Below are 26,085 nucleotides of genomic sequence, written 5' to 3'. Positions count from 1 at the left end.
GAGCTCCCAGAGGAAGGGAACCTCCTGAGAGGGATAAAAGTGAGGCAGAGCAAGAGGGCAGAGGTTGGTGTGGTGCAGGGCCTAAGCTTGCAGGAGTGCTGTTAAGTACCTGACACAAGTAAAGAGCTTATGAACTGAAGCTGGAGTCGTGTCACGTTTGGTCCAAAAGGTTGGTCACGCTCCAATGAGGCCAAGGTGGCCTACTCTGCATGTTTATGCATTCCTTCTTCCACACTCCTTACAGAGTTAAGTAGTGACTTCTGCTTTAAGTACAAACTGGAGTTTGTCATTAACTTGCAAACTTGTTTGTTATCCCTCTCCAAACCAGAATTGTATGCCACAAGCAAAATGCCTGCAGGATAAATGCAAAGCGCTGGCCAGGTTTTTAAAATATTCTACCAGCTTTGTATTGTATGCAGTGACAAGTTGTAGCTTGCACTAAGGCAGAATTAAAGGACAGCATTCTAGGGCATCCATGTATTTGTGCATGTACACATACAAACACTATGTTCATATGTAATGTCAAACCATGAGTGTCTTCTTTCATTTGAACTGTCCTTTAAACTTGTGGAGACATGTGGATGGAAAAGGCTTAGATTTTGGTAATGACTATTTTATTTATCTACAGGAGACTCTCAGTCTGCTATCATGAGTTGCTGTATATTCAGAAAACTTTTGTTACAAAGTATTGTACAGTGCCTGGTAGGTAGGCACTTCATAAATAAGATATGATAATGAGATTCTGGGGCTGCTGGCAGTCACTTACAGCAAATCTGGTTTAAAAGTGTTCCTTACTATGGTAGCATTTTTGTATAGCTATCCATTTATCATTAACAAAAATAAATTTGAATTGAATTTTCTTGCTGCAATATGGCTACCTTGTATTTTGTCTTCTCCTTTGGAAAGGTATCAATTTTTGGAAGAAGCGTTTCAGAATCAAAAAGGTGCTATTGAAAATCTATTAGCCAAACTCCTCGAGAAGAAGAACTATGTTAACTTCGCAGCTACTCAGGTGCAAAATAGGTAGGTGATGGTCAGTTTTCCATAACAATATTTATTGTAAGGCAAGTCAGTCAGCAGAGCTACTCAGATTTCCTCCTTTGCAGTTGGATCTCCACATGTCAGTCACCTTGATCTTCTAGTAGGCAAAATTTGCTGTACCAGATGTACAAAGTTCTACAGTGTGAGTGACAACAGAATATGTCCAGTTCTTTGGAAATGCATGGGTAGCTGGAATGTGCAGCATATAGACCATAATGTAGAAGAATCTGGGGGTATTGCTGTTTTGTGTGCAAGGATTTGCCATCTGGAAGTAGATGCCCTCATCCATGTACTGTATTTGACTGGGAATCACCTAGCGCCTTGGCCTACCATGGGCAGCTGCTTTGTGCTGGCACTCGTTCAGCTTACTCAGAACTCTGGAAGAAGTTACATTCTTGCCAAAGTTTGGAACCTTTGGACTGAATGGTACTTATTTGCATGCAGGTAACCTGCTGCTTTTCTGACTTTTCTGTGGACTAGGTGCAATGAAATATTGCTGAGAGAGAAAAGAGAACATGCACTCTCACCTTGTCTACATATAAGAGAATCTTCTATATACATGTCCTGTTTCACTCACCCTGAGTCTTCTTTCTTATCCTTCTCCTGTCCTGTAATGGTTTTGTGACCATGGCAACACAGCTGAGAACAAGTGGTCCTTATTCCCTTACACAGAGAACAAATACCCATGGCTGTACACTTTGGGAAGGGACATGAAAGCGTCTTTGGCACAGGGTCCTATCCTATGTGTTTCTATTCCCAGGTGGACTCATTGGCTGCCTAAAATTAAAGGCAGAAATGGAGGAAGCATGAGTGTACCAATCAGAGTTCTGCATTCTGTTTTGACACCCCAGTAACACGTTGCTATAAAAGGATATTAAGATGCAACTGCTTCTTGCTTTAGGCAATTAGATGACCTGCAATTTGGTCAGTTGAAATAGCAAAGTTGTCACTTTGATTTAATAAATACGTTTTCTTGGATTAAGTTAGTCCTACTATTACAGATGCTTTTTTAAAAGTACGAGTAGATTTTATGGGTTTCTTAAAATTTTTGGTTGCAGAATTATACCACATTATATAGGATACTGAATTTTAGCTTCTTCAGTGAAAATAACATAGGAAATGCATTGTTAGGCAATAATATTATATTTTTCTTTTTCAGGATAAAAGAAGTAAACGACACTAACAAACGAGTAGAACAGGAAATCAAAGTCGCTATTTTTACCCTCATTAATGAAATCAATAAAAAGGGAAAATCTCTCTTACAACAACTTGAGGTACAGTTAAATTCCAATGAATGAACCCTTCTGTGGACTTTATTTTAAAGTGCAGTTCTGTCAGAACAAAAGGGAATTTAATGTGTTAAAAGATAGACACACTGGGCTTTCCAGAGCAGGCTCTGGGATATTCCACCTGGAAACCCTCTCCTGACTCTGTTAACAAAATAACACACAACCTCAGAGACTTCCCTGTCCCATATCTAGATGCTTTCTCTACAGAGACCTACAAACAGGCCCTCCATGTGATTTAAGTATTGCCTTCTCTAGGACCTTGACTCAGGTTTACATTCAGCCTGGCTTTTCCTGGTTCTTCTCCAAAAAAAACCAGATATCCGGCCTCCTGAGAAGCAAAGCTCCCTCCCTCTCAGTTCTCAGAACTCCCTCTCTTCTCTCTCGTTCCTTTCCTCTCCCCCACCCCCGAACACCCACCCTCTGGCTTTTTATACAGCTGCAGTAGCCAATCAGGGTTAACTCATTAAATGCCAACACTAGCACCCGGTAGGAGCTGGTAAGGACTGGTTATCCAGAGCTTCTGGATCCCCCAGTTCCTCAAAGAATGGACAAGGTACGTCGGGATCATGCTGATTTCCTCTGGTGTGACTGTGGCAGTGGCCTCATTGTCATCGAGTTCCACAGAGGCTGCCAGAATCTTACCTCCAGCCAGCGGAGATTCATTGCTTCCCCCAGAGTTTTCCACCCAAGGGAGTGACTGGGCTGTAGATATGGCCTTGGGGGGCTCATCTGTTATAAATAACAGAAGTAGAAGGGACCACCATCTTGCTTTTCTCCTCATGCAGCCTCTGGCAGACATAAGATGGCTGCTGCGCCTTTTGGTTTTTGTTTGCCTTTCCACAAGGACCGAGAGGAGGCTTGCCCCATCAAGCACTGTGGGGCTTGACATGGCAGCAGACTGCCTTGGTGGAGGAAAGGTGTTAGTAAACCATTGGATGGACTACTGGCGGTTGAGAGTGAATTCAGCCTCTTGGCAGCAGAGCAGAGAGTGGAGTGACAGGTCCTCACTTCCCCCTTCCCCCCCACGCCATGTCTCTACCAATGTCCTGGCTGATAGCTCGCAGCCAGAGGAGGAGCCTCCTCCAAGGAAGAGAAGGAAGTTCCCGAGGGCTAGGGCCTCATCGTTTTGGGCAGGCAACTCGCCTTTTGAGGCTGAAGTTCTTAGGCACTGTAGCTCAACTAAGAAAACAGGCAAAGAGATGCAAACAGTCCCCTGTTCCCACAGCAGTGGGAGAGCCAGATGTAGAAGAAAGGTGGTCAACTGCGGACACTGACAATCACTACTCCACTGTACTCCTTTTTCAGCTGGAACATTTTCAGAAATTGCTGAAGAAGGCTCTTTTGTCAACCTGAGGTGGCTGAATCTGAGAATCCAGTCCCTTCTACTTCGGGATGGAAGCAGGCTTCCATACCTGATGTCTTTCAGGAGGCTTTTAGATGGGCAATGCCAGCTGCAGGCACCTCTCTGGCAGTCATAGCTAGGAAAGTCTATACTTGCCCTGACACTATTATGGATGCTTAAAGATACCTCTGGGAGGGGGAAATGGTCCCTCAAACAACATCTTTCAGGAGATGGTGGACAGGCTGGAGGAACGGATTCTGGATCTGTCTGCCATACACGGAAATTATCAGATCAGGAAATATTTCTCTAGAGACCAGGACAAATGGGTAGAAGTGATTGATGCCTTAAAACAGAGATGGCTGAGGGGATTGCTTTATGTGTTCCCTTCCAGTTTGTGGTGGGTGGTGAGCACACTGAAAATAGCTCTTCGGATCCCATTATTGCACTTAAATGGAAGATGTTGAATTAAAATCTTAAAAAGCATATCTAGTAATTGATAGTGCCTTCAGATTTTTATTAAAAGACATTTGCAAACTTTACTTTTTTAGGTAATTTTTTTCAGAATAAACAAAGGAATACATTTATTACTTTAGTGTACCATTTTAATGTGGTTCACTAAATAGCAGTTTGTATGTATTACTTATTACAGGAACTCTGATGCCTCAATTCCTCTTTATTATATGGCTAGAAATGTCATTATTAATAATTGTTACATTGAGTATTTTAAATTTTATCCATTGTATGCTCTTTCTTTTCAGACTGTAACAAAAGAGAGACGGTTGAAACTAATACAACAACAGAATGACATCAGAGGCCTCTCACAGCAGGTGCAACATGTGATGAACTTTACCAATTGGGCTATTGCAAGTGGCAGTAGCACTGCGCTTCTTTATAGCAAGCGACTGGTAAGCAACATTCAGACTCTTAACACAGCATACATTTTGAATGCAGTAAGATGCAGAAAACATGGGAACTCATTCCTTTCATCTAACCTTTTTTAAAAGATAACTTTAAATTTGCTAATCTTTGGAATAATATTTTCCATGTATGTTTGATTATGAAATTGGCGTTTGTGTTACAGTAGAATTCGACATCTTTTTGCATGGCACATTTCTTTTTTCCTTTTTTTTTGCTGTCAAGTCACATCTGACTTTTGGCATCTCGCAGTGGGGCTTACAAAACAGGAGACATTCAAAGATATTTTGCCATTGCCTACCTCTGCATCTCAACCCTGGTGTTCAATGGAGGTCTCACATCCAAATACCTGCCTGGATTGACCCTGCTTAGCTTTTGAGCTCTGAGGAGATCAGGCTAGCCTGGGTTACCCAAGTCAAAGCCTGACACATTTACATTGCCAAAAATAATATCACCATACATTTGAAGTTCTGGCTTTTGAAATGTAATCCTGTGGTAATCTGTCTCTCCCCATTCTCACTTTTGGCACATGTTGTGGGTCTTGATCTGTAATTCATTTTCATGTTCATATAGGAGTTGATGTAGGTGGTAGTTCTGGGAAGCAAACTAGTAGCCAGTAGAATTGCACATGGTTGATGTCTCCAAACAGTTCATGGATTAAATATTGTATTGTTGAAGGCTTTCACGGCCGGAATCACTGGGATCCTGTGTGGTTTCTGGGTTGTATGGCTGTGTTCTAGCAGCATTCTCTCCTGACGTTTCACCTGCATCTGTGGCTGGCATCTTCAGAGGATCTTCAGATCCTCTATCCTTCTATCATCAGTGCTTCTGTGAATGCAAGAAATTCCATTGGTCCAGGAGCCATTCTAGCCTGATTTACTCTCCAGAATGGTGTAGTGGTTTAGAGAAAGTGGATTCTAATTTGGAGAACAGGGTTTGATTCCCCACTCCTCCACATGAGTGGTGGACTCTTACTTGGTAACCTGGATTTGTTTCCCCACTTTTATATTCCTGCGGGGGGACTTCGTCGCAGTTCTTCAGAACTCGCTTAGCCCCACCTACCTCACAAGGTGTCTATTGTGGGGAGAGGAAGGGAAAGGTGTTTGTAAGCTGCCTGGAGTCTCCTTATAGGAGAGAAAGGTAGGGTATAAATCCAGACTCCTCTTCCACCTTCTTCTCTGCAACCTTTTCCCCCAGTCTGCATAACTTTTTGTCCACAAGTCCTGCAAGCTCCAGTGTCGGCGTTTTGGCAGTCTTGAGCTTGTTGTTGAAAAAGGGATAATGGAAAAGTGCTGAGCCCACGTGTGCCCTTATACATATGATCAATTGGATCTAAGCTTTTGCATTTACTGTATATACTGCAAATTGTATAGAGCTCTAACTACATATAAATTAAGGCTACCTAATTCCACTTACCTACAAAAAGCTGGGAAAACTTATTGACTCGCGTATAAGTCGAGGATGGGAAATGCAGCAGCTGCTGGTAAATTTCAAAAATAAAAATAGATACCAATAAATTACATCAATTGAGGCATCAGTAGGTTAAATGTTTTTGAATATTTATTTCAAAGAAAAATAGTAAACTGGCTCTGTAAGTGGAAAAGAGGGTCAACAAGAACAATATGGTATCAACAATAACTTTAAAAGTACAAAAACCTTAGCTTAATCAGCAACCAAGCTAAAACACAAGAGTTAAAATCCTTCAAAACTGGATTCCTCATCATCATCTGTATGTCCAAATGTAACCCAACTTAGATTTTAAGAGGGATATTATCAGAAATGGAAAATCTACTATTAGCTTCCATTGTAAACAATGGGGGATGGAACACCCCTTTGGGGATCAATAACTTTGGATCCCCTGACCCAAACTTCACCAAACCTGGCTGGTATCATAAAGAAACTCTCCTGATGAGACCAGACAGGTTTGGTGAAGTTTGGTTCAGAGGGTCCAAAGTTATGGACCCTCAAAAGGGTAGCCCCATCTACTAATAGCTCCCATTGAAAACAATGGAGAATGGGGGCACCTCCTTTGGTGGTCCATAACTTTGGACCCCCTGAACCAAACTTTACCAAACTCGGCTGGTATCATCAGGAGTGTCTTTTGGGGGTACCCTGAAATTTTGGTGCCGCTAGCATAAAAACTGTGCCCCCTGCTGGCCGGCAAAGTAAAAACACACAAAAAAATTAATGACCCGCATATAAGTTGAGGGGAGCTTTTTCAGCACTAAAAATGTGCTGAAAAATTCGATTTATACATGAGTATATACGGTAACTCCTCCTTCTTCAGCACATCTTGCATCTCAGTTTGAGTGCCAGGCAAAATGTGCAGAATTTTATGTTTTTAATTAGGAGTTGGAGGTAGCAGAAGCATTTCTGTCGTGTTCCAGAAGAACTAATTATACCCCGAACCAAACTTCTTTATGTTAGTGGGTTTTTAGTGAGGAAATGATCTTGTGGATTAAATGTTCTCCAGATGTTTTCTGATAAGCATGAGAAATATCATCTCTTTATGCATGAAATTGTACAGTTTCAGTAACCTTGAAATTGCTAGGATAGTTGAGTCTTTATATTTGCAAAATCCAATGTGGAAAAATTATTTAGCACCTGGTTTCTCAAGGTATCTTTCTCATTGTTAAGGTCTTGCTCTTTTGCCATTTCGAGCAAAATGACTTCAGAAGCTTTACCTTGAGAGATGCCTTTTCTGATTGCATGGTTTGTTTTCTTTTATGTACACTGAGAGCATATGCACCGGAGACAAATTCCTTGTGTGTCCAATCACACTTGGCCAATAAAGATTCTATTCTATTCTATTCTATTCTGTTATGGACATTCGTTGTTCTCCATGTAATTATTTGCAATCTTTGGAATATGTGGTTAATGCCTGGTGTATATTAAGTGACAAGTTAATTGTTCTAAAATAACCTTTTGGTGAGAAGCTACCTTTCCTTGTATTTTAGGAAGAATTAATGTGCCCTGATTCGGTTTTGACTGAACTTTGTATCCTGCTGCTTCTTCAGGAATCTCTAAATGGGGCAATAGCTTTGCCCCAACATTTGAGATGGGTTAGAATGAAAGTTAGAGTGACTTGCCTGAACCCACCCCAGTTCATTTTTTATATCAGCATTGTCTTGTTGACTTTTTATACATGCCATCGCTGATCTTAGAGTTTGTTTGTCTTCTCACAGATCACGTTCCAGCTGCGACATATTTTAAAAGCACGATGTGATCCAGTCCCAGCTGCTAATGGAGCAATACGCTTCCATTGTGATCCCACATTCTGGGCAAAGAATGTAGTCAACTTAGGTAAGAAGGTGCTCCCTTTCTCTGAAAGCTGAATTTAATATGGAAAAATTATTTTCTATGATCAGTGGTATGAATGGAAACATTTTCTGCATCAAATATGGTGAGAGTGGTTGGGTCCAAAAAGGTGTTAGAGACTTCTGTAGAATGACTTTTCTGCTCCACATTCTAATGACACTCCCACCATTATCCAGAGCAGTTTTTTCAAGGAATCTTCATGGGGTGGGGAGTGGGGGATGCCAATGTAGCTTTTGCACAGGCAAATGCCTTCCACTCACAAATGGAGGAACTGGATTCAGAAAAGGAGCAGCTACTATCTGGATGCTGTTCCCCTGCTTGCACTTTGCATGTGATCCTTCAAGTAGTTCCATTTACTGTTTGTATATTCACTTGGAAACGGGTCCTTCTTAATAGGTGGCAATGCACAGGTGTTTCTTGCAGTGCTAGAATCTGTGGAATTTTTTTTCAGGCTTTGTATGACTGACACAGACTTCTAGGAAACCATTGTGATGCTAGCAAATAACTCAAGTTTCCTCATTCTGTGATGGTTGTTATCTTCTCTTGCTTGTCTAGTAATAAGGAAATTAGAAAGTATTGGTGGTGAGATAGAAAATAAACTGAAGTCAGTTCCATGTATCTCTAAGTTCATGTGAGACACCTGTTTTTCATCTGTGGAGAAGGCATTGAGAATAAATGAAAATGTTTTGTTAAGCAGGTAATTGGGTGCCAGATTCCAAATGGTCCCGAGAGAATGTTGCTAATTCTGTATATGAGCATAATGAGCTTTTAGTTTATAAAGATTTGCTATCCTTTCTTACAGCAACAAATTTAAAATTAGCAAATACATGGATATCAGAAGATTCCTTCAGTGATGCAATGGAGAAACAAGGTGTGTGAGCTCCTTGGAGTAGAAAAGCTCTAGCACCAAATTAGAGTCACTAGTCTAGCAAAGATAAGAAGTCTGATAATAACACACACATTCCAACAATGTAGCTTTTTATTTTTGTATTAAAGCCCTGTGTGTAGTAAATGTATATACTTTATAGCAAGAACATAAAGGACTAGAGCAAAATGATGAGAGGCTAATATAACATAGAGTGCTGAACAAAATAAAGAGCCTTTAGGTACATATTCATGCTGCTGCTCTCCTATGATCTTCCCCAGCAGTTTTTTTTGCGCTAGAGGACACTTGAGATTCCTCAAGCTTTGTGGCAGCTTGTTGAATTGTTGTATGCGCTGAAAGAGTGATTCTCACTCTGAGGAGGAGCCCGTATTCAGAGCTTGGGTTATTCTCTTCCATTCCTTTGGGAGGCAGGACTAAAACTTTGCTTGCTGACCCCCTGTTGACCCTGCTACTCAGTTTATTTCCTGCCTTGCATAGGAGTAGTAGTTCAGAGAGAGACCTGTCCTCCTTTGCTTGATACTTAGAAGAAGAAGAAGAAGAGTTGGGCTTATATCCCGCCTTTCTCTCCTGTAAGGAGACTCAGAGGGGCTTACAAACTCCTTTCCCTTCCTTCCTCACAACAAACACCTTGTGAGGTAGGTGAGACTGGGAGAGCTCCGAAGAACTGTGACTAGCCCAAGGTCACCCAGCTGGCATGTGTTGGAGTACACAAGCTAATCTAGTTCACCTAATAAGCTTCCACAGCTCAAGTGGCAAAGTGGGGAATCAAACCCATTTCTCCAGATTAGAGTGCACCTGCTTTTAACCACTACACCACGCTTAACCTTCTGTTTTACCTTCTTTAACCTCATTAGAGCTAGTTTTTGCTGGCTTCGTTTTCAACTGTACGCTTCTTATTTTGGTTTCCTTCTCCCACTCCTTTGTTCACCATAATGGAGCCATCAGGGGAAAATAGAGATGTCAAGTTCCTTTTAACGGGAGACTCTGACACGGGTCTGCTGCCTCTGCAACCATTGGGAACTAGCACAAGCCTGATAAATTCGGGCAGGGGCAATGGAGGCATGGTGGCAGAGGAGCCACAAGAGAGACTGGTGAAAACCGTGCCTAAACAAAAAATGAAAGAAGCTTTCTGTACTGCTGGGAAAGGGTGCAAAAAGTGCTCTGAAACAAAGTGCCCTCAGGATGCCAGTTTGACCCAACAGGGTAACAATGGCAGTCCTCACCCTGATGAAGGTCCAATGGCCCCCCCAAAGGAACTATGCAGAAGCAGTCAGGGGTAATGTACTACTGCTCGACCCCACCCTTGAGGCTGTGTCTGAGCAGCTATTTTGTGTCCAAACTGAGCGGCCTTTTTATCCACTGACTGTATCAGGTATGATTCACCCCGCAGAGGACCTTGAGGAAAGAGTTTTCTCGCATCCAGAAATTTGTCCCCCTCATACAATCCCAGGCTCCATATGTCCTTATGTCTTCCACTCCAATTGATCCCTTCAGATCAAAGGAGGCTACTGGAAGGGGTTAATCACATCCTAAAAGTTGTGTCCTTCATAACTGATGCCTCAGCTGACATTGTGTCATTGCAGCCAGAGCCATGACTGCATCCTGAACTATGACTGTGGCTCAGGGCTTGGCAGTTAGGTCCACACTCTAAGGCCATCCTGCTGGCATGCCAATACAGGGGAAAGAGACTGCTCAGGGAAGACGTGGATAAGATCTTGGTTGTCACCAAGAATAAGTCAAAGGTCATGCCAAAGAGCCTCAAAAGAGAAGAGGCCCCTACCAGCATTTTTTTAGTTCCTTTCACAATCCCCACAGGTTCAATCAAGATCACAGGAGATCCTTGTTCTCATTCAGGAACTCCTTTTGCAGAGGCCCCCACCCCTCCAGACCTGGGCAGTTCCAGTCTTTCCACCTTGGAAAGACTGTCTGAACCACCAATGATGCCATCCCGGAGCCAGTGGAGGGAGGGCTGCTGCTGTTCACCATCAGTGGACGGCTTCTCTCCCAGATCTCTGAGTTCTGTGCACCATTCACCATGGCTATTCAGTAGAATTTTGCAGCATTCCACCAGAAAGATTTTGGGTTTCTCCATGGCCAAAGAGAGCAGAGAAGCCCGTCAGAACTCAATCAGCAGTAGAACATCTTCAAATCTGTGCTATCGAGCCTGTTCCTCCCCAGGGGGAGAACTCTGGCATACATTCCATCTTCTTTATTGTTCCCAAACACAATGGGGGCTGGCAGGCGATCCTGAATCTCAAGTCCATGAACCAGTTCATCATAGCCAGACAGTTCTGGATAGAAACCCTGAGGTCGATCTCTGAGGCATTTAACAGTGGAGTCTTTATGACCTCCATCGATCTCTAGGAAGCCTACGTGCATGTCCCAATTTGCCCCAGTCATCGCAGATTTCTCAGGTTCTACAACCACTGGCATTTCCAGTTCAGAGCTCTTTCCTTTGGCTTAGCATTGGCTCCCCTGGTCTGTATGAAGATCCTGATGCATCTGATGGCACTGGCATGGTAGAGGGGAAACTTCATCTGTTCATCCTCATCTGTTCCCCATTTCTAATGAGGACTACTTAGGACACCGAGTCGCTCATACAACTGCTGACATCACATGGGTACATCATCAACTGGGAAAAAATCCAACCTTGTCCCTACCTAGCGCATCCTCCACTGGGATGTGATCATCAACTCACAGACACCCTGTACCTTCCAGATGACAAGATTGCCAGGACTACCACCTTGGCCCATCAAATAGAGCAGGCAATGGTTGAGAGACCTTAAATGAGAATGAGTGGTCTCTTAAACACCAGAGTATTGGACAGATCTTGAACAGATTCAGTCTGACAACAGTAGACCTCTTTGTGTTGACCAGTTCTCACACTATATACTTTCAGATCAAGTAAACCTAGACCTCCTTTTTCCTTGACATTTTGTAGTATTTTATATTTCAACTGAGGTTTTTTTTTCCCTTTCCAAACAAACTTGATATATCCTTCTGCCATTCTTTAAATGGAATATAATTTACCAACACTGGTACTGTTTGAAACAAAAATAACATTCTTAGTAGAACATTAATCTTAATCACAGAAATTCTCCCCAACAACAATAACCAAAGTTTAGTCTGCCTTGACAAATCTTTTCTAACTTAATTCTATGTCTTAACATAATTATGTTGAAATAACATACAGTTTATATTTGTTAGCATAATACCCACATATTTCACTATTTTTCCATTTTAAAACCTACTTTACTCCTCAACTCTGTTTAATGTGTAATATATTTTTGTTACAACCTTTGTTTTCTGTTTATTAATTTTAAATCTAATGCACCAAATTCTTTCAGTTACCACATTAAAATTCAGCTTCCTTTAAGAGGCTTTGTAAAATCACCACCAGTCAGCAGATACTCTTAATTTATAAGTCTCTTTCTTAATTTTTATACTCTCAATGTTCTTGTCATATCTTATGCCTCTGTTCAATATTTTCAGGACTAGTATATGTAAGAGAGGAGTAAGCAGGCAACCTTATCTTGTTCCCTTCTGTATCTCACTTGGTTTTGTTAGATCTCCATTAAAAATGATTTGTGCTGATAGGGACATATAAACTGATTTTACCCATTTTATAAAATTCTCTCCAAAGTCCATATTTTCCCAAACCTTAAAAAAACACCCCAGTTCAAATTATCAAATGCTTTCTAAAACAGCTTGCTTTCATTAGGTTTCTCCAAATATTCCATAATATCCAGCACAGTTCTGACACTGTCCTTTAACTGTCTTGTAGGTAAAATCTACCTTGATTTTCATGAATAACCTCTTGTGACACTATTTTCAGTCTTACAGAATTGTTAATTGCAAAAAACAACTTATAGTCATTATTCAGTGACGATATTGGTCTGTGATTTGTTGTCAAAGTTGTCTTGCCCTTTTTAAAGTATTACTGTTATATTAGCTTCTTTCCGTGACTGGCATCTTTCCTCCTTGTAAGATTGCATTCATTGGAGTTTGTAAAGGTTGTAAAATTTCATCTTCAAAACACTTATAATACAAACTCAATAAGGCATCTGGGCTTTGGGATCTTTCCTAGGTTGATTTTTTTAATAGTCTCTACCACTTCTCTTACTGTTATGGTACCATTCATAATACGACACTGCTCATCTGTAACCTTAGGCAAATGACCTTGGATTGTTTTTTAGTTCCTCCTCTTCTTTTGATCTCCTCTAAACATTTTCTTAAGCTCAAAATTACGTTGTGTCAAGTGTCCTCTCATAGAAGTTTTGCTTGTGCCTCACACCATTCTCAAATCTGTTCCTTATTCAAATTAATTAAAAAAAATTAGTTTAGTTTTTTTTCTTACAATCGAGAATTGTGTCCTTTGAAGAAAAATTTCATGTAGTTTCCATCAAATAGTGTTTGGTTTTCTTTTATATACCTGGCTTATAGGATTATGGTCTGAAAAAGTCTTCAGGAAGTTTTTACTTTGGATATCTTAGATACCAAATCCCTGGAAATCCAAATTATATCTCTTCTTAAAAAAGATTTATGTCTTTCTGAGCCATGAAGGAGGTAGAAGAGATTCTTGTGTAAGGATGTGTTGCTAGCAACCGAGATCAAGTTAATTTAGGTCATAGTATTCCCTATTACTCTGTATGGTTGTGGAAGTTGGTCAGTGAAGTAAACTGATAGAAAGAAAGTAGATTCCTTTGAAATGTGTTGTTGGAAGATAGTGTTATAGATCTCGTGGACCACCAAAAACCCCCCAAACAAATGGGTTCTAGATCAAATTATGGCCTGAACTGCCCCTAGAATTATTAAATTGAGTCTGTTGTACTTTGGTCACATTGTGAGAAGACAAGAGCCAATGGAAAAGACAATAGCACTAGGAAAAATTGAAGGTAGCAGGAAAAGAGGAAGACCTAACATAAGATGGATTGGCTCTATAAAGGAAGACACAACCCTCAGTTTACACGATATGAGCAAGGATGTTTTGGAGGACATTGAGTCATAGGATTGCTATGAGTTGGAAGCGACTTGACAACACTTACAGACACACACACTTTCTGAGAAATATACTGTATTCTCTTCAGGCTCCTTTTTTTTTTTTGGTCTCCATATGTCAACTAAGCCCAAATTGTCCACCAAATAAAGAAAAGGTTTTGGTAATTTACCTTGCGTATCTTTAACATTATTTTCAGAAAGTCTGTCCATTTGTGGCAGTGTCACTCCTTTCCAGTTCCCCATCAGGCACTTATTGATAAGCTTATCAAGAAGATGTTTATAAAAACCTCCTTTGTTCTTCACTTGGAACATAAATTTTCAACACCAAAGTTTTAACCCCAAGCAGATTAACTTCCATCTCCGCATATCCACCTTGCTCATCAACCAGTATCAACCCAGTTTTTCTTTTTAATACTGAGATAAATTTCAGATGATGAAATATTTTTTCTGCTCATTTGTGGAACAATCCCATTTATTTTTCACATTAGACATTTGTAATCCGTAGTTAGGTTCCAAAGTATTAACAATCCTTGTCAATAGTCCAGTAATTTCCCTTTCTTTTTCTTGCTGCTGATCTGTTTCTAATTGATCTTGTTGGTGAACAGTAGCTAAAGGGCAAGGTATAATATCTGTATAAGCAGTTTAAAATAATATTTTAAGGAAATTAGTACCTTCAAAAATGTAGAATTTGCTGTATAAAGGAAATAACAAACTGGAATGTGTGTTGAGACACTAACTGGGTGAAAAGGAAAAAAGACACATTTTGGAGCATAGATGTACATAAACTAAATGTATCTGATATAGGTCAAGTTTTGAGAAAAAACAGTTCAAAAAGTTTTAGTGGAAGATACAGCAATTATGGAGAGATCTGTTGAAATGCTAGATGTTCTTAAAATGTGAAGATAGGGAGTCTGGATGTTTTAATATATGAATTATACTTTATGACTGTTAAAAAAAACTATAAAATACTAAAAAGCATCACACTGTAATTAAAAATATCCTTCATGAAACAATGGTTATAGATGTTATGGGGTTTTGAATTAATATAAGGATTAACAAGTTTCCTTTAAGTGAGTGAAGGGGAACAAAATCATTCCCTTCAGAATTAAACAAGGCTCCCTTTTATAAACACATGGAAGGATTAAAATTAAATCACAATATAACAATATATAATTAAAACAGTTTACATAACTGCATGCAAGAAATTATTGTAAAGATATTGTTCTTAAGTTACATAATCTATAGAAAACACATGAATTTTTCATCAGAAATTGTTCTAAGGGATGGATATATCAGCACCAGTACCTTTTAATGTAAGTTCAGTAAGCAATTTTGAATATTTTAAAAGTTTTTTAAATGTTATATTTAAAACACACGTGGTGCCTTTAGGAGTTTATGCCTTTACATTTTTTGTGAAACCAGGAAATAGAAAATATAAAACTTTCTTTCCACAGAGATAAGGGCTTTTTAGTTGACTGGCTCTCTTTCCTGTTGTTTAGGTAATCTTGTTATTGAAAGTAAACCAACTCAAGGTTACACTCCTAATGTAGTAGTGGGACAAGCTCCCCCAGGAGCCAACCACATCAGCAAACCTCCAGGGCAAATTAATCTTGCACAACTTCGGCTCCAGCATATGCAACAACAAGTATATGCACAAAAACACCAGCAATTACAACAGATGAGGATGGGGCAGCCAGCAGGGCAACTCCCCCGCCAGGCAGGCCCACAGATGCTACAACAACAGGCAAGTTTTCAGACTGTCTTAACTTTCCCCTATTATAGATACCAAGACCTGTGACATAGCTGCTGAATACATCTAAAGCTCATACAGGAAAGTGTTTCCTTGAAATGTAGCGAGTCAGTGAAATTCAAGGGAGCTTACCTGGTTGGGGGCAAGGAACTCCTTCTCCCACCCCCCTCAATCTTAAGCAAGAATTTTAAAATACATAATCTTTTGTAGCCTCCTAGATTGATAAGTATGCAGACCATGCAACGGGGCATGAATTGCGGCGCTTTCCAGGCCCACCAGATGAGAATGGCTCAGAATGCTGCTCGTCTCCCAGGGATACCACGGCACAACGGGCCCCCATATTCCATGATGCAGCCGCACTTACAGAGACAAGTATATGCTGTGTGCACACTTTTGTTTTTCCACCTTTCATTTAGATATGTGGTTTGACTTTTATATCAGTATATTTAACTGGGGAAACCTTTGCATACTCTTTTTTTCTTCGTTAAAGGAACTGAATGATATGAGTTTTTAAAGACATCTTAAGTCTTGCGGGTGGCATGCTCATGTTTCAAGTTAATGGGAAATTTTGACAAAAGTACATTACAGTTCTTTCGTAACTTCATGTTGGTTGACACCTCAGCATGTTGACATGAGAATAATTTGTTTCACTGTCTAGTTACAGAAATTAGGATAGAAGCTCAATTTGATTTTTTTGAAATTACTGTGAACTCTTGACCTCTTTATATATTTAGCAAATGAAGTACTTAAGTATCACTGAAATTTTGAACAATTGGAAACTATTAAGGACAAGGAACTGAATGATACTAATGAGAATACTTTTAAAATCCCTACAGTTTGCACCTAAACACAGTTCTTAGTTTCTTTTGTCATTGCCATAATCTTTTCTCCTCCCCCCCTTCCCCACTATGTCTTTTCCCAATAGCATTCAAACCCAGGACATGCTGGCCCTTTTCCTGTTGTTTCGGTGCACAACAATACTATCAATCCAACGAGCCCTACAACAGCCACCATGGCCAATGCTAACCGTGGCCCAACGAGCCCATCTGTAGCAGCAATAGAACTTATTCCTTCTGTAACAAACCCAGAAAACCTTCCTTCCCTGCCAGACATCCCTCCAATTCAGGTTAGTAACAGCTTTTAGCCATTGTTATATATTTTTCAATATTTTTCAAACACTAGAATGATGCTGTACTATACTATAGTTGAACTGATGCAACAAGAAATGAGGAAATGATAAAAAGGGGTTTATTAGGGATGTAAAATAATAGATACAACTGGATTATTATCTTTTTCTGTGTTTTTGCAATGATTATTCTTTACCTATCTGCATTGTCCCACAAGAAGGCTTTAGACAAAAGTGTAACATATTAGAGAAATCTTTACTGCCATTAGCTCCAGGTGCTTAGGGAAAGGTGCTGTTCCTCACTTTGTTACAGTCAACTGTGACTTTAACAACAAGTTTTCTTCTACAGTCTTGTACAACACTTTGTGAACTGCTCATGTGGCATTTACCCTGCAGCTGCAACAATAAAAATCACCCATGCCTATACATGTTGGTACAGATACTCAAGTCAGTATTGTCTACTGAGACTAGCAGCAGTTTTTAAGGATTCCAGGTTGAGGTCTTTAACACAAGTGGATTCTTGACCCTTGCAACTGTAGATGCCAGAGGTTGTATATCTTGTATGCCAAGCAAATGCTCTACTACTTAGCTATGGCCCCTCCTTATTAAGCACCACTTTAGAAAGAAATGACAGAGGAAAGATTGTAATAATGCAAAGGAACAGAAAACAAATGCATTTGTTCCTTAAAATATCACACATACATATGTCAAGCCTTGGCACAAGTAGTTTTTTGACTACTTAAAAAAGATAATGAAAGACAAATATATGATTTTTAGCAATTTAAAGAGGCTATTTTCCAGAACGGTTCAGGCATGTCCAGACTGGATTCTTCAAATAAACTTACGTTCTTTATATCTGAAAAATCTCCCTCTTGTGAAATTAATCTGAAATTATTTTTGTTATGCTTACCAGTTAGCCACAGTGTCCTTAGCCTCTTCTTTCCTGAGAAGAGAGGTTTTACAGCTCATCTGAACCAAGCTGCATTCATTGTGCATGATCTGAAAGGAGAGCTGCCAAAAGCCACAAAAAGATTTCATGTTCCCCCCTGCATGTACTACTCTGATTCAAACCACATGTCATAACAAATTTATCAATTGGCTTGCCATTACCTTTAGCAGAATAATAATAATTGCTTATTATATTCAAAACATTAAAGGAGAAAGGGATAGAATTATTTAAAAAGTTTTCACTTACGATTTAACTTATTGGAAGGCAGGACACGTTACAATAGAATATGATGCAAAAAAACCATTTTCAATTAACTGACTATCACAGATAAACTTTGAGATAAGACTTGGATAAATCTAGCTAGTAGTGCATTATGAACTCTTTGGCTAGCAAATAGTTTGATAGCAAGTTGAGTTTTTGTTCACATTTTGCTTCTACCGCCAAGGTTCCCAGTGCTGACGGATGACTTTGGCTCTGTGAGGCTGGCTGGCAGTTTTTAATGCGTGCAAGTCTACTAGAAGATTGTTTAGATTGGGCAACCCTGACAGAGTACAGTAAATTTGCAATGCTAGGCAGCAATTAGGAAATAAGTTTGCAAGAGTGCTGCATGTCTCTCTTCACTCAACCCCATAGAGGGCTGGGGAGGTTTGTTGTTTTTCCCACCTTCCTGCACCAGCTGAAAGTCCTCTGGGGGTCGTGCAGTAGCAATGCCGCATCCCATCGCCTGGGGCTCTGGATGGGCTGCCCAGCATGTTTTATATTTGCATTCTTGGTATTCTGGAATCTTTCATACAACTTGTACTACACACAATATATACACAGCGAGTGGATTATAAAATTAGAGAAAGCAAGAAAGCCTAAAGTAAAACTCCGGTAGATTCAAATCATGGTGAACAGTACAGTAAAGAAATAATTGTACATAAATAAACAATGTAACGAAAGTGAGTTAGGAAGCAATGCAATGAAAATAAAGCAATAATTCAACAGTCTATCTGTGAATGTTGCCAGACATTTCCAGGCATAAAACTGCAACCTCTTCCTTTTATAAAAATGCCTTTTTGAGCGATTCCATTTTACACATTTGATGCTATGCTTGAAGAGTGACAGCCTTTTTGAAGAGTGACAGATCATTTTACTAGGTGGGAGCAATGATAGAGGGAACTTGAATAAAGGCAGCTGTATTCCTGAAAATCCAAATATTGCTCTGGATATTGCTCTGGAAATGTCCAATTGCACATATCTAGTAAAAATGTTTACGATTATCCTATTAAGTTCTTTGATAAATTCTAATAGAAATAATGTAACATTGAGCATTCCGCTGTTTTTTCCTCCATTACTAGAAACAGGCTAGTCTCTTTATGTCATTTCTAGCATGCTGCATTTAAAGTTGGTGCAATCACTATGTAATTGACCTTTATTTCAGCTGGAAGATGCTGGTTCAAGTAATTTAGATACTTTACTAAGCAGATATATCGCGGGTAGCCACCTGCCTCCCCAGCCTATAAGCAGCATGAATCCCTCCCCTGGACCTTCAGCTCTGTCTCCAGGTTCATCAGGTAAGATGTGAGAGGTGATATGTATTTTAAAAATCTCTGTAAAACAACCACTAGCAGTAATGACTGTTCCAAGCTCCTGTGAAAGTTTAAATTTAAGAAAATGCGATGTTTCCAGATGACGTTCTTGAAGTAGTTTGACAAAGAAACAAGGACAGACTTGTGTGCCTTGAAGTAGACATCACCAATAGACTGTGCAGTCACACAGAAAACTGAACTCTCTCTGAGCACTAAGTTGCTGCAGAAGAATGAGCCTATGATGGACCAAATCCATCTTTTAAAATCTGGCTTGCGCTCTTGGGGGCCCCTGCCATCTCTGCGCACCCAGCAACAACAACAGAGTCAGTGCGGCGGTGGCAGTGGCTTTTTCTGTTTGGTTACATTAGGGTCACATGACCGAGAGTGGAGCAGAGAAGCTGTAGAGGCAGTGGGGCCGGGCAGGGAAACCCCGTCTGCCTACCTGCTCTGTGGGGTAGAGGGGGGATGGTGGCTGCTCTGGAGGGACACGCCCATGCTACCCTTTGACCTCCAGCGCTGGAGGGAGAGGTGAGTAGGTGAGTGGAAGGGATGTGAAAAGTGGTGCCCTCACGTACGGAGCCGCCTCCAGTTCAGCCCCTCCACTCATCTTTCCTTCCAGGGCTGTTCTGGAGGGCTGGAGGGGCACGCCCACACTACCCTTCAACCTCCAAGCCTGCAAAGTTCCTCACCAGAGACTATTGAGAAAACTCTGCAATCAAGGAATAAGAGGGGAAGTCCTCCTAGTGATTAAAAACTGGTTGAGAAACAGGAAGCAAAGGGTGGGTGTAAATGGGAAATTCTTGTCCCCCAACAATCTGTTTTGGGACCAGTGTTCTTTAACCTGTTTGTAAATTACCTGGAAGTAGTTGTGGGTAGCGTGGTGGTGGCCAAGTTTGCGGATGATACCAAATTATGTAAGGTGGTGAAAACTGCAAAGGATTGCGAAGAGCTCCAAGCAGACCTTTATAAATTAGGTGAGTGGGCTAAGAAATGGCAAATGCAGTTCAATATAGCAAAATGTAAAGTGATGCACATAGGGGCAAAAAATCCAAACTTCACATACACACCACAGGGATCATTGCTGTCAGTCACAGACCAGGAAAGGGATTTAAACTTTCCCTTCTCACTAGACACAGTGTGAAACAGACTTTTCTCTGTGATACACCTCTGAAGATGCCAGCCACAGATGCAGGCGAAACGTTAGGAGCAAGATCTACTAGACCACATCCACGCTGCCCCGAAAACCCACCACAACCAGTTGAATCCGGCCATGAAAGCCTTCAACAATACAATTAGGAAAGGAATTGATAATAAAACTGCAAAGATTGTCATGCCCTTATATAAAGCAGTGGTGCGATCGCATTTGGAGTACTGTGTTTAGTTCTGGTTGCCACATCTCCAAAAGAATATCAAAGAAATAGAAAAAGTGCACAGAAGGACGAGGCTGATTGAGGGACTGGAGCACCTTCCTTATGAGGAGAGGCTACAGTGTTTGGGACTCTTTAGTTTGGAGAGGAGACGTCTGAGGGGGGATATGATTGAAGTTATAAAATTATGCATGGGGTAGAAAATGTCAACAGAGAGAAATTTTTCTCTTTCTCACAATACTAGAACCGCAATACTTGAAAATGCTGGAGGGAAGAATTAGGACTAATAAAAGGAAACATTTCTTTGCGCAACGCATGATTGGTGTTTAGAATATGCCGCCACAGGAGGTGGTGATGGCCACTAACCTGGATAGCCTTAAAAGGGACTTGGACAGATTTATGGAGGAGAAGTCGATCTATGGCTACCAATCTTGATCCTCCTTGATCTGAGGTTGCAAATGCCTTAGCAGACCAGGTGCTCGGGAGCAGCAGCAGCAGCAGTAGAAGGCCTTTGCTTTCATTTCCTGCATGTGAGCTCCCAAAGGCACCTGGTGGGCCACTGCGAGTAGCAGAGTGGACTCTGGTCTGATCCAGCAGGCTCTTTCTTATGTTCTTATGCTCTATTATTAATTTCATCCATATGCTTGTTACAACTTCCATAATAAAGCTGATAAGCATTTCCTCATTATGTATGTGCTTTACATGGTCAGTATTTAGTCTAACTTAATAGATTTTTTTGTATTAATAGATAGACTTTTCTCCTTTATGTAACTATGTAAATAGCATATGATTTTAGCCCAGGTCTTGCTGTGAAGAATGGGTCAGTCTGTGCTGTAATAATAAACCAAGTAAAGTCAGTCTTCCTGGATATTACTTAGCTCCTGAGTTTCAGTAGTAAACTTCTCTGTGGTGTCATAAATCATGGTCCTGCAATTCCTGCTTAGAAGAATTCAGGAACTAAATAGCAACTTGACTTTAGACCCATATAGGTAACCATTATCTCCTAGCTGCTGTTTCTTAAAGCATAGCAATTATGTAGTCACCTTAAAATAGAATAAATCAGAAAATTAGAAAGGATTTATGGCTTGGAATGTTATGGCTACTGCGAAATGAAATGGTGGTCTTTGTTCAGTAGAGGGGGGTGGGTGGGTTGGGAGTGGTGTTAGATTTCCTTATCTGGAGTTCATTGATTTGTTGAAATATTTGTTTTATTACCTGAGGTGATACTATCTAGAATGACATCTCCAGAGCTATAAATGAGCAGTTATATGCTGCTCATCATGTTGATGTAAACATCATTTCATCCTTTTTTTTAGGTTTATCGAATTCTCACATCCCTGTGAGGCCTCCCAGTACCTCCAGTACAGGCAGTAGAGGCAGGTGAGTTGCACAGTTTGAAAAACAGTTGTTGAGGTCTTGCTGAAGTTTACTGAGAAATGAATGTCTTTTTTTATAGCTCAGAAAGCCTATAATTAAGACTAAACAAAATCATTCATGGCCTGACAAATATGGGAATTGTAAGTAATGATTTGGTTCCGCTGGAGCATTTCCATGGGTGGAACGATAGCTGCACATGAAGTATGCCTTTCCCACTGCACTCCAGAATGCCTTTAAAATACTGTTCCTTGCAACAAAATGTGGGCTGCAGCAGGGAAGTGGATCTGTGGAAACACTCTAGTGAATGCAAGTTTATGGTTCCCCTGCTATCTTCTGTGCTATGTAGGTAGGAAAGATGGCCTGCAGTGTCTCATGTTATGAGTGTAAGTTATAGTCCGTGCACCTTCACTTTTCCTTGGTCCTGCAGTGCTAATCTTTTTCATCTACAAGTTACAGGTAACACTGAAGCTGTTCAAGTGTCATGTCAGGATTTAGTAAAAAAACTCTTTCTGACAGAGAAGTTACTGGTCACTACTGAGATTGAAAAACCATCAAAATCAAGCCACAATATATTTTATATATCTGATGGACTCTCTCTCTCTCTCTCTGTATGCATATATGTATTTAAAAATCTGATTTTGTAAATAGAAGAGAGAAACTATGGGTAGAGAAGACCATTGACAAACTGAACATGCTGCATACAGCACAGAAGGCTAAGAGCAATTGAGAGTCTGGGGGTTGGGGTTCAGGTCACTGAGCATTTACAGAATATTGCTGTGGGAGATAGATAGTTCTCCTTCCTCACCCCCTGCAATTCTTCATATATTCCCAGCTTCATTGATGAATTCTAACTTTTTTGTCCCTTTTTGTCTTGGGCATGATATAAGTGAAAAAATGTGTGTAAGGTTGTATACAGTCCAAAAATCTTGAGTTTTAATAGTCAAGGAACAAAAATTTATTAAGTCCCGTCTGCATCTTTCTTATAAGTTAATGAGTACTATTACTACCCATACCTTCTTATGATGTCCCTAATTAAAATTACTTTTTTTTACTCCCATTCTTTTGCTATGCCTGTTTTAGCAACAGTAATTGGCTCTCAATCCCTTCCAGTCCGGCTTCCGTGCTGGGCATGGGACAGAGACGGTTCTCGTCGCCGTCACAGATACGCTCCGTATGAAGCTTGACTAAGGCAGATCGGCGCTGCAGGTTTTATTAGATCTTGCTGCAGCGTTTGATATGGTCGATCACGACCTTTGGACCCACTGCCTTGCCGTTTCCGGGATACGGGGCACTGTCCTTCAGTGGATTGCCTCGTTTCTCCGGGACCGACGCCAGCAAGTGTGATGCGGGGAGCAAGCTTCCCGGAAGTGCCCACTTCAGTGTGGTGTACCCCAGGGAGCGCTGCTGTCCCCGCTATTATTTAACATCTATATGCAGCCACTTGTTCAGCTGGTATGGAACTTTGGGCTGATCTGTCACCAGTACGCTGATGACACTCAGCTCATTCTGTCAATGGAGGGGGGAGTGGTCACGGCCCCTGCAGCTCTACAGCATTGTCTGGAGGCAGTCGCTGGTTGGTTGCAGCAGAGCAGGCTGAAACTGAATTCATCGAAGACGGAGATCCTTTGGCTTGGCCGCAAGGGGGAGGTGGGGGATTTCCAGCCGCCGGAGTGGGAGGGGGGCATTTTGGCGTCGGTCCCCTCCATCCGCAGTTTGGGGGTCCACTTGGATTAGTCTCTTTCAATGGAGACCCAGGTGGCCCTTGTAACCCAGACTGCGTTTTTCCATCTTCGGCAGGCCCGGCGGCTTGCCCCCTTCCTCTCTCAGGCAGACCTGGCCACTGTGATCCATGCAACGGTCACCTCCAGACTTGAGTATTGTAACTTGCTCTACGCGGGCCTTCCCTTGCGTTTGATTGGAAACTGAAACTGGTCCAACATGCAGCGGCACGCTTGCTCACAGGGATCATATTCCGTGATCATATTCAGCCTGTGTTGCCCAGCTGCATTGGCTCCTCAGTGGGAATCTCCGGAATCGCCTTCAAGGTGTGGGCTCTTTTGACCTTTATAGGCCTTACGTCCGCCTGGGACCCTCGCATCTGAGAGGACCGTGATACCTCCCATATGTCCCCTGTTAATACTCGGCCTCTCTCTTCTGCTCACAGCAGAGGCCAATTTGCTGGGTGTGGTTCCCTCCATGGATGCGGTTGGTTTTCCACATCGTGGCCACAGGGGACCTTTACGGCCCTGGTCTGCCCTGCCCTCCTGGCTCACCTGGTGGAACACTTCTTCCTCCATGAGATCACTGGCCCTCCTATGGACCTTGGTGAGTTCCGCTACAGGGCCGTGTAAGACTGAGTTGTTCCGCCTGTGCCTTTGGAGCAAGTGTCCAGTCGCTGGGAGTGGTGCCCCCCCCCCTTTATGTATGTTTTCTTTATGCATTTATTTTACCAATCTTCCAATTCTGGTTCCATCTATGTTACCGTCCTAGAGAGGAGTCTGGCCTCTCCTTCTTTTTTGGGGAGATTTTAACGGATTGGGTTATAGAACACCTGTCATTGTTATGTTAACCGCTGTTTAATAGATTTTAGTGGATTTTAGCTATTGTATTGATTGTTGTGTGGTCACTATTGTGGACCTCTATTTATCTGTATATATATTGATGTTGTACACCGCCCAGAGCCCCTTGGGGATGGGGCGGTCTATAAATCGAATGAATGAATGAATGAATGAATGAATAAATAAATAAATAAATAATCAATTTTGTAATGAATTTTACATCATTGTTTCTGATGTGATTGTATACAATTTCCAGTAAGAATACTTTGGATTCTAACGGTATTTTGTAATTGATAATCTCTGAAAATATCACCTGAATTTGTTTCAATAATTTATTGAATAACCTGCAGTATCTAAATCACAGATACATTTCAGCCGTAATGCTGCTAGATATCAACTTCAGTGTAACTTAGGACAGTTTTCTTTCGTATTTGTATTGGTTATATTGCTGGATGTGTTCTTCCATATGTGCTCCCATTTCTGTAGTGGAATAGACATTTCAGTATTTTTATTTGATTTATCTCCGCTTTATTGTATGCTGATGATGCCATTATGTTTTTAATATTGTTGTTATCATTCCATGATAGTGTAAAAACAAAACATAAAAACCTTTCAATTTGATGTTTACAAGCCACTTTTTTGTGATTTTTATTAATACTCCATGTTAGTGTAAGTTAATTGATTGGACACTATTAAGAGTACTTTATTGTCTAACAGCACTATTAAAATTATATTTAGTCTTCATTTGTAACATGGTTTATTACTTATTGTGGCAATTTGCTTCCATGTTGCTTGTGTATTTCCAGATATTTCCGATTATATTATCAAGAATACCAGTCAGGCTTAGGAGATCACTTACCAAATTTGTGTCCTGCTGTAAAAATGAGTTAAAATGAGTTAAAACTATCAGAAAACCAAAGTAATGTCATTTGGCAAGCATGGAAAGCTTAGGACCTGGTCCATCAATGGCCAAAGGTTAAAATAGTTCAGTTATTTCAAATACTTAGGAATGGTTCTTAACTCAAATGGCTCTAAAACTGCGTAATTACATGGTAGATACAACTGCCTACAGCTGCCTCTACCTTTGTTAAATTTTATCATAAGAATGGATATATTATACCAGCAACTCTTAAACTATATCAAGCAAAAATGCTTGCACAACTCCTATATAGCTCATTTTTGAGACTTGCCTCCTCTTGCTTTGCCCCCCCCCCCCCCCCCCCCCCCGGCCTAATGGATGCGAGCAAGTTTTTTAAGATCTGTACTTCAGGTCCCAAATTGTGTTTCAAATTCAATGGTAAGATTGGAGACTGGACAAATCAGAGTAGAAGCTAGAGTGACTCTTTTATCAATGTACCTCTGACTCAAGTTGAATTTAAGCCCCACAGCCTTCTCCCACTGATCCTAACTGATAATTTTTTCATCCAGCTGGCTGGCGTCTGTAAGAGACAAAATTGAATGTGTCAGTTTCTCACCCCAAGTCCTTTTGTCTTTAGGATGAGACATCTAAGCAAGTAATAAAACAAAGATTTTTTGATACTGAAAGACAATTTAACCTCTCCAGGGTTCTGTCTTTCAGGTCGCCAACTAATATTAAA

General features: G+C 40.8%; 1 protein-coding gene across 6 annotated transcripts in view; it reads left to right on the top strand.

Annotated features, from left to right (window-relative positions):
• TRIM33 (tripartite motif containing 33) overlaps positions 1–26,085 on the top strand; it is a 90,137-nt gene that overhangs the window by 42,538 nt on the left and 21,514 nt on the right. For 2 of the 6 annotated variants that reach the window (XM_048499029.1, XM_048499027.1), the window contains exons 5-14: positions 907–1,023; positions 2,201–2,315; positions 4,431–4,577; positions 7,773–7,890; positions 8,708–8,776; positions 15,289–15,533; positions 15,750–15,920; positions 16,465–16,665; positions 19,038–19,170; positions 21,869–21,932. In XM_048499029.1, the coding sequence (XP_048354986.1) occupies positions 907–1,023; positions 2,201–2,315; positions 4,431–4,577; positions 7,773–7,890; positions 8,708–8,776; positions 15,289–15,533; positions 15,750–15,920; positions 16,465–16,665; positions 19,038–19,170; positions 21,869–21,932 (1,380 nt within the window). The remainder of the gene's footprint in view (positions 1–906; positions 1,024–2,200; positions 2,316–4,430; positions 4,578–7,772; positions 7,891–8,707; positions 8,777–15,288; positions 15,534–15,749; positions 15,921–16,464; positions 16,666–19,037; positions 19,171–21,868; positions 21,933–26,085) is intronic. The other 4 variants (XM_048499032.1, XM_048499031.1, XM_048499028.1 and 1 more) reach the window with 3 other exon arrangements.

Source organism: Sphaerodactylus townsendi, linkage group LG05 (assembly GCF_021028975.2).
Source record: "Sphaerodactylus townsendi isolate TG3544 linkage group LG05, MPM_Stown_v2.3, whole genome shotgun sequence".
Lineage (NCBI taxonomy): Eukaryota > Metazoa > Chordata > Lepidosauria > Squamata > Sphaerodactylidae > Sphaerodactylus > Sphaerodactylus townsendi.
The sequence above is the reverse complement of the archived record's forward strand: the minus strand, read 5'-3'. Positions and strand labels throughout refer to the sequence as shown.